At 33.9% G+C, this 18,922-nt stretch overlaps 1 protein-coding gene across 4 annotated transcripts in view; it reads right to left on the minus strand.

The window, feature by feature from the left end:
• Positions 1 to 13,328: 13,328 nt before the first annotated feature.
• The window catches only part of LOC106466428 (synaptotagmin-A-like), a 19,968-nt gene continuing 14,374 nt past the window's right edge, over positions 13,329 to 18,922 (minus strand). For 3 of the 4 annotated variants that reach the window (XM_022395136.1, XM_022395142.1, XM_013926717.2), the window contains 2 exons: positions 16,188 to 16,302; positions 13,329 to 13,893 (listed from right to left, as the gene is read on the minus strand). In XM_022395136.1, the coding sequence (XP_022250844.1) occupies positions 13,556 to 13,893; positions 16,188 to 16,302 (453 nt within the window). In that variant the 3' untranslated portion in view covers positions 13,329 to 13,555. The remainder of the gene's footprint in view (positions 13,894 to 16,187; positions 16,303 to 18,922) is intronic. The other variant, XM_022395149.1, reaches the window with a different exon arrangement.

An 18,922-nucleotide genomic window follows, 5' to 3' on the forward strand; every position in this document is an offset into this window, starting at 1 on the left:
CTTGAGGTGTTCTATGGAGATGCTTGTTTGAAGTTAAGCACAAAGCTACACCATGGGTATCTGTCTGTGCTCTGCCCACCACGGGTATCGAAACCCGGTTTCTAGCAGACATGCTGCTGTGCCACTTGGGGAGGCCTATGAAAATGCTTGAAAATTATTAAAACTTTTTATTATTTTGACTTACAAATGATTAACTGAAAAAAACAACAACTTGTATTAGACTATTTAAGCACAAAAACAAAAACTTTGTATGATGAACTGTTCAAAAAGAAAAAAATTAAGATAGAATCTTAAATGTAGACTCGCTTTCTAACAAAACAAATAGATAGATTGAAGAAAAATAAAGGCAATTGTAAGTTTCTCAAAAACTTCATTTATCCACCACCATGGTAAATGCATCAGCAGAAACCTGATGCTGCCTTCTTTACTGGTAAAATAATGGTTGTGAATAAATGATTTTTGTATGAAACGTACAATTGTCTTTGTTTTTCCTCATTTCTGTAATTATGAAATTTCACAAAGTGCCGACGGTTTCAGGTATCAAATAAATAAATGTTTGTGTGTTTGTTAGATATATATGTACACAGACAGATATCTACATGTAAGAAGGCTTTCCTTACTAAACATTAGAAACATATAAGGATGCCCAGTAACTTAAAAATCAGTCAAAATTATTTAATTATTTCGTTTTGTTTATGTGGTTCCGGTGGAGGTTTTTGTATCTTTATTTTCTTACTTCACTTTTACTTAAGAAGTTATTTCTGTCACAAACAATTTAATTCGCTTGTAAGAAATAAGAGTAGCTTTCCAGGCTGTCATTTCTGTATTGGTTTGAGCTCATCTATTTTTGAAGAGTTTAATTATATTCGAATAATATATTTAAAATTACTGCTTTTAAATAAAGAAACATATCAATCAACTCTGACATACGTTCTGTGTTTGAAACTGTAACTTAAGATTCTTGAAATATTAAATTCAAAATTACACGGTTAGCTGTATTTAATGGCACGTGAGAAAAGTAAAACCTATAAAATAAGCCCCTGTGTGTTATTTGCTTATGTACAATAATACTTATGTTACATTGTTCGACGAACGTTAAATACACGACAATACGTGAAGCTAACAATTAGTGTTTGTGTATTCTGTAAGTAAGGTATACGCTGTTCTTTCTTTAATGTTACTTACATTAACAGTATTGGTTAGAATATTTACTATACTTCGTTTTATTATTTTTTATTTTTCATTATTATACTTTTATTATAGAGATTGTTTGGCATTGTTAGCTTAGTATATGGGCTTATGACTAATTTAAACCTCCTAAGCTGACCGAACCTCGCGAAATATTATTGGGATTATGACAAAAATATCGTTAACAGCGAGGGCACCCAATGGATGGAACATTCTAATATTTATAAGTTTAGTTAATTAGCTGTACTTTGATCGGAAGTTGGTATGAATGTTATGAAGCTCTAAGCTCAAATAAAACATTACACGTAGTAGTAGGCGATGTGTTAAAACTTATACAAGGTGAGGCAAAGGTAATTTGCCCATTCAAATTAAAACAATTTGTGAAAGGGAATGTTTATCACTGACAGGAGATTAAGGTTAACCATTAGTATTTTAACATTATATTCGAATACTGAATGAAATCTTTGAGATAAGTAACTTTTTTCCTCACCCTGCATATATATATACATGTGTATGTGTGTGAGTGTGTTACTTATAAATCAAGTTGAATTGAAATAAAAATGTTATATATAATGAAATTACATATAAAGATAAATGTAAAGAAAAATAATATTTTGTTTCGAAAAGAAAAACTAACTGTTTTAAATATTATTTTTATCATTACGATTGTATATTAAGATAACTAGAATAATTATCTTCTTTAAATTGAAAAACACCACAATGATCTATTTCTTAATTGAGAGTCGACCTTCAATGAATCAAAAAAAAAAGATAAGGAATACATTGCTTCTATCTTCTGAATGAAGTCTCGATTCTATAAGGGTGTGGATTGGCCCTGTGGTAGAGCTTTGAATGTCGAAACTGACAAACCGGACTCGAATACTTGCAATACTACAAAACATTCCCTCATTTTAAGCGGCGGGTACGTAATAAGAGTGGCAGTTAATCCCTAAGGGGTGTTGCAAAATAAATCACACTTTTTTTCCCGAGAGCATAACAAAGTAAAATAAGATTTTAATTCAATCAAAAAAGTAAGTCCAAATGTCAATATCGCTTGATTGGGCCACCATTGTTCTCATGCACGAATTTTAATCGATTTGCAAAATATTCCAGCAATGCAACAAACATGTCTGTTTTTGTGGCTTTCTCTGTGAGCCAATCAGTGAGAACATGAATCAAGGTTTCACGTTTGTGTCTCTCGCATTCAGGCAAAGTTTTCAACATTTCTTCTGTGTATTGTTGAACGAAAGCTCCGACATTTTCGGCGGGATTTAAATCTGGAGAATTCCCAATCCACTTTCCACCACTTTTTCACGGACCACTCTTTCAAATTCAACAATTCTGAAACTTTTGAGCCATTAATCGGAGTTTTCAAATTTCGCATTGCGATGTGTCGATTGCAAGACTTGAATTCTCGGAGCATGTCTGCGACTAGTTTCTGAGCCATCCCGAAGGAAGTACATGCAACACGAACCTGGGTTCTAGTGAGCACCATGATTCAAAAGTTTTCGCAAAAAATGAAATTCGAAGAGTCAAACACCCAAGAGTACGTTAAAATGACATTTTCTCACGAGTGATGATATTCGCGGTCCTACCAAGTTCGTCATTACTTCGGGGAAAAAAGTGTGATTTATTTTGCAACACTCCTTAGGTGTGAATGGTGAGTGGTAGGGTGCTACTGACTGGCTGCATTCCCTCTGGTCAGTGGTTCCAAATTAGGGACAGTAACAGGTAGCATTAGAAGCTTTGCCATAAATACAAAAATTGTTTGTTTTGAATTTTCGCGCAAAGCTACACGAGGGCTATCTGCGCTAGCCGTCCCTAATTTAGCAGTGTAAGACTAGAGGGAAGGCAGCTAGTCATCACCACCCACCGCCAACTCTTGGACTACTCTTTTACCAACGAGTAGTGGGATTGACCGTCACATTATAACGCCCCCACGGCCGAGCATGTTTGGTGTGACGGGGATTCGAACCCGCGACCCTCAGATTGCGAGTCGAGCGCCCTAACCACCTGGACATGCCGGGCCAAATACAAAAATAAATACATTTCCAATTTGAGCGTTATGGTGTAAATAAAACATAAGTTCCATAATATCGTCAAGATAAGGATAATTTTATTAACGGATGCTACACTGATTGTTTTATTTTGCAGGTTATGCTTATCTTCATGAATCCCTAATACTTAACTATATTTTGTTTGGAAGCTTCGTAGAATCCAAAGGAAAATGTCTTCTTGCGCTTGCAAATGAAAAATTTTTTCAAAGGCCATTTGGTTTTGCGTATGCGAAAGGGAGCCCTTACGCGTCTGTCTTCAATGAATTGTAAGTTTATACATACCTATAGGATTTAAGTGACACCGTGTTTATTTCACTATTAAAGTTCCAGGCACTTATCGAAGCTATTCTACGGCACGAAAGTGTATTTATTTTTTCTAAGCACAATTTTTCTTTTTACGTTTTAAACATGATAAATATTATATTGTAAAATCAAAAATCTGGTGTGAAGCGTTATTATTATTATATTATACAATGTTGTCGTTTTAAACTCTTGTATCAAACAGTAATAGAAATTCATTTCAAAGTAATCTTGCTATGATTCACAGCATAGAATGGCTGAGAACAACTGGACTAATTGAGAAATGGAAAACAGAGTTTATACCTACAGTAGAACAGTGCAACTTGAGAAGCCAGACGATATTCAACACACAAGAGCGTCCTCTGAAGCTCACCGATCTAACTAGTGCTTTTATTGTGTACATATGTGGAGTTATTGGCGGAATTGTCTTTTTCCTCATAGAGAAAGCATGGAATGGCGAAAAAAATCTCTACTTGAAGAGATTTTGGAGTTCTTCCTGCCAGCAGCGAAATGATCCAAAAACATTTTATGTTTTAAACATTCATAACTAAAGAAAAGAAAATTAGCGATGCTTAAAAGAAAGATAAAACTAGAAATTGTATAAACCCTCTAGTGATTATTTAACATAAAAAGGAACAGCAAGAAGATTCAAAGAAACGAATTAAAAAAAAACAATAGTATTATACTATCTATTTCTGAGGAACAGCTTCTAAGTTTGTGATATAGTCAGTGCTTTTAAACGTGTGTGAGTGTGTGTGTGCATAACGGTTTTAAAGAAAAATACATACTTGAAAAAGCATTTAAACTTAGAAATGTTGAAGATTTTAAATTTTTAAGAAACAGTAGCGTGAAAAGAACAAAAAAACAGAATTATATTCAAACATTTTCCTTCATTATAAAAAAGAATAATATTTTGTTCAGTTAGAAGATATTGAGAAAATATCGAATAAGAATAAAACGTTTGAGAATCGGATAAAATAGATAAAACAGAAATATAAAGATAAGTGTTAACACGTGCTTGATAAAATTTAAGTTTAAAATATTAGTGTTAGAGTTTAATAGAAATGATAGATAATGAAAAGATTAAGAGTACATAATTACAGTTTTTGATCAAACAAATTGGCATTTTGGGAATTTTATGGCCAAGCAGAAAAGTTCTGTTATAGATACTACCATTTAATATATTTCTTGCATTGCATTCTCAAACTTAAATTCTGTAACTCTTAAGATTTACTTATTTATCGTACAGACTCTTGAAAAAATTATTTGTGTGTACGTAAAATATATCTGGCTTCTGTATTGAATCTATAACAAAAACATTGTCAATTTAAAAAACGCTGAGTTATAAAAAGAAACCAGCCTTGTGAAGTGGAGACATTAGATACACAAGCCAGCTTAGAAGAAACAATTGGGGTAACCTAGGCTCAGACAGTGTTTACAGTTGAGGCAACCTTGGCCCATATAATGTAAACAGGCCAAAGCTATGTGGAACAAGGTTCCCTGATTTATTTCTTCTACCGTGGTTTGTGAGTCTAATATATTAACTTTACATTGCTGGGCTTTTTTGTTTATAACATGGTGCTTTTTCATATTGACAGTGTTTTGTTACAGGTTCCACTTTGTTTTCACACACACACATAGTATATAGAGTGCTACGTGAGCTGTGAGTTCGATATCATTAGTTCTGGCTGTTGTTTGTGAAACCTTATATTAGCCAATGATAAGATATATTTCGTGTGTGTAGCTACTACTGCTCATTTTTTCGAAAGAGGCTTATTTTCGGCTTTCTCTTTAAACAAAACCACGTCACGCAGCTAATGAGGTCCATGTTCAGAAACACTTGCATTGTATGCAACCTAAAGTGCGACCTCGTACAATATATACAGAGAGTTGTTGGTTCTATCCTACCTGAAGACACGCTGTTTGTTTTTCTCTTTTTCCTAATATTGTAATATCTTTCTCCAAACTTGATGAGTTGTTAATTAACATAAGTAATAAAAATCCCCACTTGACTGGTATTTGAGCTCAAGTCTTCCAGTTGAGACAAACAACTGAACCAATTTGAACATTACCAACAGAGAGTCGAGCGTTACCGACAGATAAGAGAGTTAGGAACAGAGTGGGTTATATAATAAGGCGCTAACGCTACAAAGTTTTCAAATTCTATATGAATGTAGGTTCATGGTGGTGATTAAAAGACAGTTAAAACACCATACATATATAAAGAAAAATACAAATAAATTTATAAGCATGTTCATTAAAGATTCAATGGTATAAAAGCATTTGGACTAAACTAACTACTCAACATGTATTTTGTTTATATCATAATCGTTTAAAATATTATTTTTTTTTACATTTGCTAAATTACAATTTGAAGAACAAATAGGGTAATTAATTATTCGCTTAAAAAATCTAGAACTTTATCAAGCAATTTAATATATATGTGTGTGTGTGTGTGTGTGTGGTAATTTGTGTTATTAAAAATTGCTTCGCTTCCGATGTAAGAAATGTAGCCTTTTAATTCAGTTAATAAAGTACTCACTTGGTGTGCAAGAAGTTTGGGGTTCGATTCTGATCCCAGGAGTTTCACAAAATTGGATAACTACATACACACACACAGAAGTATATGTATATACATTGTCTGAGCCTGAGCAAAAGATTAAATAAACCACATATGCATATTTAGACAGAGCGAGATGTTTCTTTATGTTATCGGTCATAATTTCAATAATTGTGTTTCAGTCTACGAAAGACGATTACCGAAACTGTGAACAAAGACTTATGGATTAACTGAGGAAAGAACTTAAAAGAAAAAAACTCATTCTTATGGGTCAATATAAATGTTTTTCACTCACGTTATCAACTTACATCAATATTTTACATCACGAATACAAGCGTTTCTTGTAGACAGCAGTATTCAGAAGTGGACTTAGGGAATTTATAATCACATGAAATTGAAGTTGTTTCATGTTTCCTTAGGCGAAAGATTTATAAAAGGCAAATTCTTTGTAACAACCTATCGACCAATATAAATCAAAAGGTCTTCAAAAATATACCTTCTGATTGTTGCAGTAAACATAAATCAAATTAAAATAAAATGAGCATAAAGAAATATAAACTATTACTGCACCCTTATTTTCTAACAATACTGTTTCGCAATTTTATTTATCTCAATCATAATAAGTCCTCAAACTGCTGCACCTATAACTATTAGATAGTTTTATTAAGTTCAGAGTGAAACTAACTTGAGTTAACCCTATTTCGTGTTTCACATTTTATGCATTTCGATGTTCCACTGATGAATACATCTTTAAATACATCAGACAGTACATTATGTACAATTTCCTTGTTTCTTCTTCTTAGTTCATTTAAAATTTTTCTATAAAGTTACACAGCAGCTATCTGCGGAATTTTGAAGTAAAAGATTAAAAGGAGGGCAGCTTGGGCTACTGATACTGCCAAATAATGGGATTTGACCATCGCTCTTATTGCGTATCCACGACTCCAATATACGGAGTGTGTTTTTTTGCCGAAACGGAATGCGAACCATTAATCCTCGGATTCACACTGTGGTCACTTTAGCCACAGGGCTGCGCCCTACACTTCTTTTTAATATTCTATGTTTTGTGATTGAACGTTTTAAGGTTACGGAGTAGTTTAAATATAAAGTGTATTTGTACAAGTGTATCATTGTTCTTGTTGTATTTCCTTATAACTGTAGTTACTTTCTGTTGATTTCAATTTTTCAATTACCTGACAAATGAGGATCTTGAATAACCACTTTCACAAAATGACGTCTCGTAGCGAAAAAAAGATTTAAAACTGCTCTGTTAACTTCATAATATTGGGCTCATAACATTCATGAATGTGTAAGTGTTCAATAATAAAAAGGTTTTAGGTTCACATAACCTCTGATCTAATAGCTTAATAGGTTTGTGATTTGCAACAAATACACTTACATTAGAGCATTTTTATGTTTAAATGTATCATCCTGTAATAAATGTTACTTCTAAGTATGCCTGAAAGCTTTATCTAAAGATATTAAGGCTTTCTTTTCTTTTCTAAAGAACGAACTCGATAAAGTACCTTTATGATCTTCCCAAAGCCAGATCTCACCATCCCTCAGTAACTCTTATGCAAGAGAATGTACAGAAACTAACAATAGTTGTGTGGTATTTTCAGATCGAAACGATTTTCTGACAAGTTGTTTCTTCTTATAGAAACACCCGCAAATAAGAGTAGGTATGACACATTAATTTAAGTGAATTTTCAAGTTAGGGTGTTCGACTGAGGTTTTCAGAGTTGGTGTGGAAATGGTGGAAATAAAAGGATTTGAACATTTTGAACGAAATTAAAAAAAACTTTATTTATTACAACATGAAAACACTCAAAACAAACTGAGCGCGTGACCACGTGTGACAACGAATAATTCTCAATTCAGGTTATACAACCGTTAGTCTTGACGTTGTTTTTTTTTCCTGTAAGATGAATCACCTCAATACCAAGATGCTAAACTGACTTCAATAGGTATTCTTTCTGCAAAACTGGGAACGAAACTGATACAAAAAAGTACATCCATTTCTCTCTCAGGCTTGTCCTTAGGCCAAGAATTGTAATCAATTTAAACCTAGTTAGCTTTAAATTCGCGACGTGATCCAGAATCGTATTAACATAAACAGCACAAACTCTTTAAAAACGAATTATATCCATTAATATAATAGAGCTCTTTAACATTAATTATCAGGACCAATATATTAGTACAGACACAACTTCTTAATAGATTTAACATGAAGAACTAACTTAAAATAAGTCATTAAACTGAAGTAATGTTCTTTAATGAAAAATTTTAAACAATTCCATCCAGAAATAAACATTTTGTAATTAGCTCCTAAACCTCATGACATTTCCAAGAAAAATAATATAATATACCCCTCTAATTAACGAAAAATACATAAAACACCTTTTAACATAATGTTACATAATACACTTTTTAACAAGCTTTGAATTACATATTAAATTATCTAACTGTGATAAACATACAAACACACAGAAGTAAACATTGAATTACATATAACATAAGCATAAAAAACTCTTTAACAACAATGTTGGAAGAGAAAATATAATAATAATGTGAGTATTTACTTACATGGACAACAAGTAAAACTAAGAAAAACAAGGAAAGGAACAAATAAAAGACTAGTGGAAAGACTAGCGCACAAGAAATTGAACAAAATGTAATCACACAAATAAACAGACAAATTGAAAGAAAAAATATAAAGATAAGTTCTTTAACAAAAAATTACAAATGTACTTAAAATATAATAAAGAATTCATTACAAAACGAACAAAAAAAATTAACGTTAAGTAATCCCAAATCCAAACCAACTACAGATAGCAAATTCTAATTCAATAAATATAACTAATCATATAAAAACATCAAACTTAAGGAAACTAAAACTGAGTAAAAGAAAATTAACATTAAACAATTCATGAACTAAGTAGTAAATTAAAGACAAAAGAATGAAAATATCTGTATCTTGCCAGATCATTAATTTTTGGTCCTCCCCAAGAGCGTCAAGAGGTTTCTCCCACTTACCGTAAACACACCAACATAGATATTTTTATGTTTCAAAATATTGCAAGGTTAAACCTTGTTTATTCGATATTTGTATGTTCCAAAATGTTGCAAGGTTAAACCTTGTTTATTCGATATTTGTATGTTCCAAAATGTTGCAAGGTTAAACCTTGTTTATTCGATATTTGTATGTTCCAAAATGTTGCAAGGTTAGACCTTTTTGTTATATAACCGCGGCTGGCCACTTCCGATTTCATGAGGTTCTCCCGACTATTAGTCAAGGCTCTCTAGGAATTGACTAACTTGGCCTGCAAGCGCCACACCTCCTTTTTGTACCATCTTAAAGGAGATTCCCTTCGCCTTAGTCGGTCCTCTTCCCTATTATATAGGGCCTAAGCCTCAGTCCATTTTGTGTCCGTTTGCTGGCAGTGCTGTTTCAACATTGCGATCTGCTCTAGCGCCGGGCGGTGTTTGATAACATTCAGTGTCTTCCAGGGAGCTCCACTTGGCCTCACAGGAAAGAATACCTTCGTATCTAAATTGGTGATATCTCACCACTGACTACAGTGATAATCAGATGTTCTTGACTCTCCTCTCGACATCGATACTCCCTCACTGACGGCTAGCACGATGGTCTTCCTGCTGGTTCTGAATTTTCTCTGGCTTTAGCGCCCCCCAAGATGGATCACTACTGTGTTTGTGACACAACTACCGATGGGACACGTCTTCACCTCTTTCACTCCTTAGCCCCTATCTCCATGTACACATCGGGCTGTAGTCGACAACATTGATGAAACCTAGCGGTCAGTCCTAAGGCATTACAGTGGAAGTGAGAGTTTTAGTCACTGTTGGTGGCTTCTTCATGGTTGCACTCGTTCTTACAGCTCATTGCCCCAGCCTGGTTGGTGACGATCCTGCAACTATTGGAGAATATAGAACTAATTTGACCACTGATGTGGCGAGTTCTCCTTCGTCCAATGTATCAGTCAGCAATGCATCCTCATCCATGGGTTTAGGTGTAGTGCTCAATAAGCCTAGCTCCTTGATGATAGCCTTCATAACTCCTTCAATACACTCATTAGCAAAGAAGTCTTGGAACTCATCAAGGAGCTCGTAGCTTCTTACACCGACAACTTGTGGGCTATGATGAGTGCAAAAAACAAGGGTCAGAAACAACTGATTCTGATCTGGAATGCAGTTAACTGTAGGAAAGAGACATTGACAACTGCCAAAGTTTGATTCCCATGATCGTGGAGTCATGGTCAGATTTTAGGTATATTTAATAGCTGGAAGGGTCAGGTGCAAAGAAGACCTATTCCTCCCTACTTGATAGTTTATTGATATTTTATAATTATTTCATTATTGATTTCATGGGAAATTGCTATATAGACTACTTCTTAGGATCAGAGTTTGTACCCTACAATTCGGATACACACATTGACCCCTCTTCAAGGCCATGTCCACAGATGTAACGCTTGTAACGTTTAGTGTTTTTCTGTCACTTCTCTTTATTTGATAGTTTGAAGATCCTACACATCATAAAAAGTTCCAATAGCAGAAGCACTTTTCACTTGATCAAATCACTAGAAGCTATTTCGTATTCTGTTGTTTCTTTCTCCGGCAACTCCTCATCTGACTCCTTGTCTAGCTCATCAGGAACAACAAGAAAAGCGTCTAATGCCCCTCATTCCTCATTAGATGGGTCGGCTATGTTCAGGACAGTATTCTTTTTTCCTCTGATTTGTTGGTCTATTCTCTAGACCCCTGCTCAAGCTAATATATTAAGGATTCATCTGTGACGTATAGACACAGCTTAACAACGTGCTACACACGTATGCCTACGATGCTGGCACATACCACAACCATACCCAGGCACCACATTTGTGCATCCACTCTTTTATTGTTCAGTTGTAGTAACTCTTTTGTCGTTGTGCTGCTTTCTTCAGTTGCTGTCGAGCAAACGCACATGCATTTATAATCGTAGATCTCATCTACTGTATATACCCTCTGGGTTACTGAAGGGCTTCTTCCCTCGACGGTAGATCATAAATTATGTCAACAGAAAGTGATTTCTACTGCCCAAATATGAGTAGTTTTGGCGAGCAGCCTGTGGATCTCTGTTCCGTTGCTTTTTCATTCCATCATTACATATGGCAAGTGTTAATACCAGTCGTTCCTGTAGGGTTTAACAAACTTTACCAGCAGCCGTTTAGTGGTTTTACAGCCCATTCTGCCACACCATCAGACCAGGGATGATAAGGTGAAGTACGAGTTTTCACCCCAATTAACACCTTATATAACTACGTGACCAATTGGCTGTTGAAATCAGCCTCCTGGCCCATGTGGATTTCTCCTTGTGCTCTGAACCATGTTATCCATTTTTCAGCTAACACGTCTGCTACAGTCCACTAGCATTGTTCACTTCCACTTCGATTACCGCACTTTAACAATTCCAGCATCCAAACGGATAGCTATTCGCCCATGGTTACAGAACAACACAGGGACTTCATCCCATATCGGGTAAATCACTGCCCGAGCTTATGCTGTCTGTCTCTTGAACAAGAACCTGTTGATTTTGTATGTGGCCTCTATAATTGCGTTTCATAGTACGAGACTTTGTATGGATCAACCCGCGGAATAACACCTGTGAATAAGGAGATACTATCATTCTCTTCACTACATACACTCGTGCTATACGTTGTCCCTGGGCTCGATCTCGGTGGCATTGGATGACCTTGCCACAGAGCATCAGTTCACTTGTGACATAAGCAAAACTGACTGACAAATTTCAGAGTACGACCGTCCCAAGGATACCTATTCCAGCTCTAAGATCGGAAATGACCACTTCCGTTCTGTGAATGACATCTCCCAAACTAAGTTGGAACTTTAGTTTCATCCGTCCTCTAACACCAAGTTTGTCACCATTTGCCAGAACCGCTCCTCTAACACCCAGTTTATCACCATATCTGTGTTCATTGTCCTTAGCATTGACTCTACTTTAAAGGCTTGAAAGAGCGTGACGTATACTAGGGTCTTCTCTGCTCCTGTGACCACAAGCAACTCAACTTCTTAACCTTTACCCTTATTAGCATATATTTGGCCACATCCAGCCCTGACAAAAATGGGCTAACTCTAAGTCTCCTTGGTACCAGCCGACTGCGGTCCATTCTCCATATTGGCGGCCAAGCTCAACATGGACTCCATTGTTTTGAGAAGCATTAATTACCGCATCCACCACTCGTCGTTGGCCATCTCAGACCTGCTGATTCGGGGCGGTTTTGATATCTTGGTGTACTTATATATATTCCAAGATAAAGTTAACATTTAGATTCTGCTTTTACCATATTTGATAAGTATAATTATTTTTCTTTTATATATCTTTTTGTTTTTATGAGCCAGAATAACTTAAAGTACTTAACGGAAGCACTTTTCAGTATATTTTTGTGTATGGCACTAAAACAACTGAAGGAAGAGCGATTTTCAATTGTTATAAATTTTCTACATGTCTTGTGGCGATGAAGCCGATTTCAAGGCACAAATAACTTAATTATTTCATAAGAGAAATAATATTCTCTAAATTCTACCGTCGTAAAATTTAAACCCTAACAAAGTTGTAGCAACTGGAATCAAGGTAATAAAACGGAAATAGTTTCTTTGCAGCACTGTAAATTACCATAAAATAATTATGTCAGGAGCCTAAGCAATCATAATGACCTTTGCAAAAATCTGTCAAAACGTCTACACCTAACAGTTAATAAAATTATTTGCTTTTCAACGATGAATAAAATTAATCGTTTTAGTTTGATTTGTTTGTTTTTGAATTTCGCGCAAAGCTACACGAGGGCTATCTGCGCTAGCCGTCCCTAATTTAGCAGTGTAAGACAAGAGGGAAGTCATCACCACCCACCGTCAACTCTTGGGCTACTCTTTTACCAACAAATAGTGGGATTGACCGTCACTTATAACGCTCCCACGGCTGAAAGGGCGAGGATGTTTGGTGGGATGGGGATTCGAACCCGCGACCATGAGATTTCGAGTCGAATGCCCTAACCACCTGGACATGCCGGGCCATTTAGTTTGGTCATTAAATATGTTCAACTAATATATTCTTCAGAATAAAAATTAATTTCAATTATCAACAAATGAAACAAACATCTTTTTAAAACATAAAAACACGCACACCAAGAGTTCTCAATCTTATTGGCCCATTTTCTAAAGTCATCTCTTATTTATTAACAAAAACTTCAAACCATCTTGATACATCGTTACCTTAAGTGCCTATCGCATCTATTTAACTGTGTGATTTGAGTTCGTACATCCTTATTATTTAAATACTTATTGGGCCAAAAATAGATCTAATTATATTAAAAGTATAAACAATTTAAGCAATTTTGATCAGTTATTGTTTTGTTTTTTTGTTGTTGTTGTTTTTTTTCTAGTTCAGCGTATGCCACTGAGTCACTTGCTTCCTAAGAGATTGTTTCATGGCTAACCAATGACAGAATGTACTTCCACTAGCACGTGGGCCAATCACAACTTTACCAACGTGATGATCACGGTTGTAATCTATGAGTTTACTCGGAGTCTGGTTAGATGGTGTATTATTTCGATGAGTCACAATCAGTACAAACATGACATTTTCCATTTCAGAACTAGGAAGGTCAAAGGTCAAAGATTCATTATATGATGGACAATCAGATCCATATCGGCAGGTAGTTTTCCTTTTCTTGTGAAACTTTCCGTTATGAAACAGCAGGATCCGAATATACGGTGCTGGAATATTAAATATTAATAAATCTAGCAATAGACCATTGTTTATATCCATATGTTACAAAAGAGTCTAAGCACAATATATAAAAATCGTGTTCGTCTTGGTCGGTTTTAAAATTCGACTACACTTACATGAAGTCTAACGCACATACATATATTAAGAGCTTCCAGAGATAATTTGTTATTGCGTTAAAATATAATTATTCTTTCAAAATACCTATACCTAAAATATCATAAAACTAATCGTTGATCAGGATTTGTTGGTGCATAGTCTGCCTAAACCAACATGAAAATGCAGGTAGTTAGAAAAGAGCAAAAAAAGGAAGGCAATTAATTAATCTTTTCAACTTCTAACTTGGGGCATAATATATACGTCCTAAGTATGTATATTTATTCGAAAGCAGACCTGATATTTTGGCTTTATTACAAATATTACGCTTGTTAAGTAAGTCGTAATATGTTGATTTAAACTACAATGTAACATAACATATGCGTAAAACAAACATACCAAATTATTTACGCAGGAGCCTACTTCATATTAAGTACTTTTCAGATATCGAGAAAGAATAACCATTTTGATGATCTGTCAAATGACAATATTCCATATAGTTCTTCCCAACCCATAAGTATAATATTTTAAACCCTACCCTCACTAAGTTCGGAAATGAATAAACATGGTATAAAAACGATAATAATTTAGGATATATTTTTGGACAAAATGTCAATTACAGTTCGCAGTTTCAGCTATCTCATTATGTATTTAGTATATCTTTTGTATTTGCGATGCCAACAACACTAATTTATATTTATAAAAATACTCTTGGTTTCAATTAGCATTTGATTAATATCTGTAATATTATATTTGAATCAATTGTCTTTACAAGAGCTACTTATTGATAAATTAAAATTTCAAAAGGAAAACCAGAGAAATAACTTATTAGTAGTGAGACATTTAAAGAAATAATAAAAAATATACTTGCGAGATATTTTTTACAATACTTATGTAGCTATGAGAGGTTCGTTTGACTACTTATAATTAATAATTAATTAATTTTTCTATAATTAATTTAAGAGTGTCTGTAAATTTAAATGGAAAGCAACAATAAACCACGAAAATTCTACTTCGTATCAGCAAGCTACAAATAGCTTGAACATCTATTAAGCCTAATGTGCTCTATTTACAGCTTTGTAGTTTTTTAATTATACATTCATATGCAAATTAGCTCTTAATGTTAATAATTACCGTAAGTTCAGTGTTCTGTTTAAGAATGTATGTTATCATAGAGCACTGTAAAAACATTTTATCAATTTTATTATTTATAATGAGGATGGGAAATGCGTTAATGCAGTTTCCTTTTGCCAGGAGAACCCAAAAATAACAATGAATAAAGCAGAAAAAACGGGAAAATAAATTTTTAACACTTTATATTTTCCTGCTAATACTTAAGAAAAAATGGTTAAAAAGAGGCAAAGAAACTACTGTATTAGCTATTCTTATCATTTGTGAAAATTATTCAGTATGAAAGAGAATAATCATGTTGAGTTCGGGGGCGCCACTACATAAAGTTTGGAAACCACTGTTTTAATGGGTTTTTTTTTACAAACCTTTTATCAACCACTTTAAAGCTGGTACATACTATAAATTTGAAACTCCCCATAAATTATAAAACAACAACAGCAACATAACTACACAGGTAAATTAACCAGACGCTGATACTTATAGATATATTATTAAACATTATGTCAAAGCAAGAAATTTACAATGAATAAACTCGTAAAAAGCGCCCTCTTCACGCAACCAATCAAAAACAGGGGTATCACTGAAGGATCAAATAAAATAGCATAAAAAACATAAATAATTCGAAATATAGAATTAAAAATCAAACAACTTCATCAAGTATTTATAAAGGAAAATAACCATTGTATTCCTTTTAAGTAATCTAATATTAATATAGTTAATATACAAAGCATCTGTAAATAATTGTAATATTTTTCTCAATAATTTTGCTGCAATTTGGTTTGGTTTTTAATAAGCACAAAGCAAGGTTGTTGTCAAACACAATGTGCTATCTGTACTCTTAAGTTTCACATAAGGAATTTAAATTCTAGTGTTTAAACTTTCCACAATATATTCAAATTTCAGCGGCCCCCAACAGTAAGTCTGCAGGCTTATAACACTAAAAGTCGGGTTTCGATACCTGCGATAGGCAGAGCACAGATAGTTCCATTGTTTAGTTTTGTGCTTAATAACAAAAAATAAATACTCCATAAATAATATATTAAAGCCATGTAATTACCAAAATTTACCACACTGTCTGATACAACACGGAGGCTGTTTGCTTTCACTATAGTAAAAGTCAGGCGCTCTACTGTGGGTAGGAAACTCAAGCCAAACAGGATCTCTCCGTTGCTCTATAGGAAACAAGGTGTTTTAAAAGAAACGAATGTCAAAGAATATAAAATGTTTCTAGTAATCTTTCGTTAGTTTTATGTTATTTTGGTTAAATGGGGGGCGTCGTTATGCCATTTCTGGGTGAAATGAAATCAAACTTCCACTCAATTTTATCTTTTCGTTTTTTTTACCTGTTGCAATAGATTAAAATCAAATATTAACTTTATATTATTGATTTCAGTAGTGTACATTCTTATAATTCTACACAAAATTGTTTCACAACTCAACAGTTGGCTTCATATTTCAGTTAGCTTTTTTGAAACTCCAAAACCTTTTTGCTCTATAAATTGGTGGCAAAGTATGAATCTGAGTTCAATTGTTCTTAAGAAATATATCAAATTTGGGGGACTGATCCAACAAAGCTTTCGTCCTTGCTATTCGCGCCGACAGCAAAAATCAGGTAATTTATAATCAGACTTCCCCTTTCAGCATCGGTTTATCTATACTTTACTGTATATTATCATCTATTAGAAAAGTTCCCACCTCTACCCACAAAAAACATTTCTGTCTACGCCCTTGGTTTAGTAATTTAGTTGCGCATCTTCTAAAGCTTCACCGCGTGTATATTTCAACCATCTCAGCTGTAAAAATCGTGTATGTGAAGTATTTGCCCTGTTCTTCAGTTTATTTGTCATTACATCGTCTTGAAGATAGTTTAGGGTGAAGTAACCAAATTAGGCTTCCATTAACATTTTATAAGAATTAACTGGTCTGAGAATATACCTATGGAAACTTAAAAAAACAAACAATATGCAACTATGTGCTAAAGATATATATCAATCAGATCTTCTGGTTTTCTAAGTGATCGATCCTTCAAACTTTCAACGTATAGTTAGTGTTAGATCTGTTAAAAGCTTAATAAAAAAGCTATAAACGGTGACATAAATTCTAATTAAGAAGTTAGCACACAGGATCACACACAAAAGTTGTAATGGTTTTTCAAACGAGACCCAAAACTCGAGTGCTTTGGAATAGTTCGCTATTCTTCTTCAGGAGAATAAAGGTTTATGTTTAATGAATGTAATTTTTATTTTTATTTTTATCTATATAAAAATTGGTTAACATTTCTTGTAATTATTACCACACTTAAGTCTTTTATGTGCTGTACACACTTATTTAGCACAAACTAAACCTGACACCAACAACTCTGGGTTATGATTGGCTAGTTCTCAAGGCCTATATTAACAGCAAAAAAGTGGTGGGAAATAGAGAAAATGATAATATAAAGAAAATAATACCAATATAGAGATAGATTAAAACATTACACATATTCAATCTTATTAAACATTTGTATTTTCATAATAACATTGTGTGTACTTTCTTCGATAAAAACACGAAGATTAACTATTTCTAAAAATTCTCTCTTTTTGATGATTTGATGGCCGGGTATCATAAATCTCTTTTTGTGTGTGTGTTTTCGTTGCTAAGAAGATGTGATGAAATTGTCAGATATCAGCATTCTCATGTCTATGCTATTGTGGTACAGGACTATACCATTTGTTAGTTCACTTGCACCCTTAATTACTTGTAGCTGTTTTCGAAATTCATTTATTTTCTTTCAGCTCAGTTTGGATGCAGAGAATTACTCAAGTAACTCACTGAACTTTCCCCATCTCCAGTGCACACTGTACACAATTAGCCGTGTATTCTTAGTGTCAAAATAGCTTTTGGCGTTGTGAAATAAACGGCTGTCTTTTCTGTCGGCGAATTGGATAATGGCTAGAAGATGTCACCTCCTTGCGCGTGGAACACAATATGTGAAGATGGCATTTACAAGTTGGAGTCGTATGCAATCCTGGCATTTTTGATATTATTGTGTTTTGTTACATAAAGCCTGGTTTTGCAACGTAAGAGTAACTTGTAGAGTAACTTTTAGAGCTTTTGTAACTTTAATAACTATTTCTTGAGTTTCATTATTTGTTATCTATTATTTTTCTAATTTAAACATTACTTTAGTTTTATTTTAGAGCTTATTGTTAACATTTATATTTACTTTAGTGTAGCTATGAAATGGTCAGAGAAACTATTAAAGGTTTCCAATTTGTAATAAAAATTTTTGATTTTTGCATTTGTGTAGAGTATTTTTATGCACGACGAAATCATTCAATATTCGGAAAAAATACAATGCACACTGAGAAAACACAACATGCACTCTGTGACTCTGTACTTTCTGAACCACCAGTTAGTGTGTTCTTACTGAATACTCGGAGCGAAGGAAAATCTGCGAGTCAAAAAATACCACACTACATTAAACTATGCATTGCCCCAGAACAATCTCATTCATGTGCTAGCATTAAGGATTTTTATAAGTTATATTAAACTGGACCAAATATTGTTGCTGATGTTTAGTTGTGTGTTATTACAAGTTGTATTAACCTGGATCAACTTTTGTTGCTGATTTTTAGTTATGTGTTACTACAAGTTGTATTAACCTGGATCAACTTTTGTTGCTGTTGTTTAGGTGTGTGTTATTACAAGTTGTATTAACCTGGATCAACTCTTGTTGCTGATTTTTAGTTGTGTGCTATTACAAGTTGTATTAACCTGGATCAACTTTTGTTGCTGATTTTTAGTTGTGTG

Source organism: Limulus polyphemus, unplaced genomic scaffold, assembly GCF_000517525.1.
Source record: "Limulus polyphemus unplaced genomic scaffold, Limulus_polyphemus-2.1.2 Scaffold74, whole genome shotgun sequence".
Classification (NCBI taxonomy): Eukaryota; Metazoa; Arthropoda; class Merostomata; order Xiphosura; family Limulidae; genus Limulus; species Limulus polyphemus.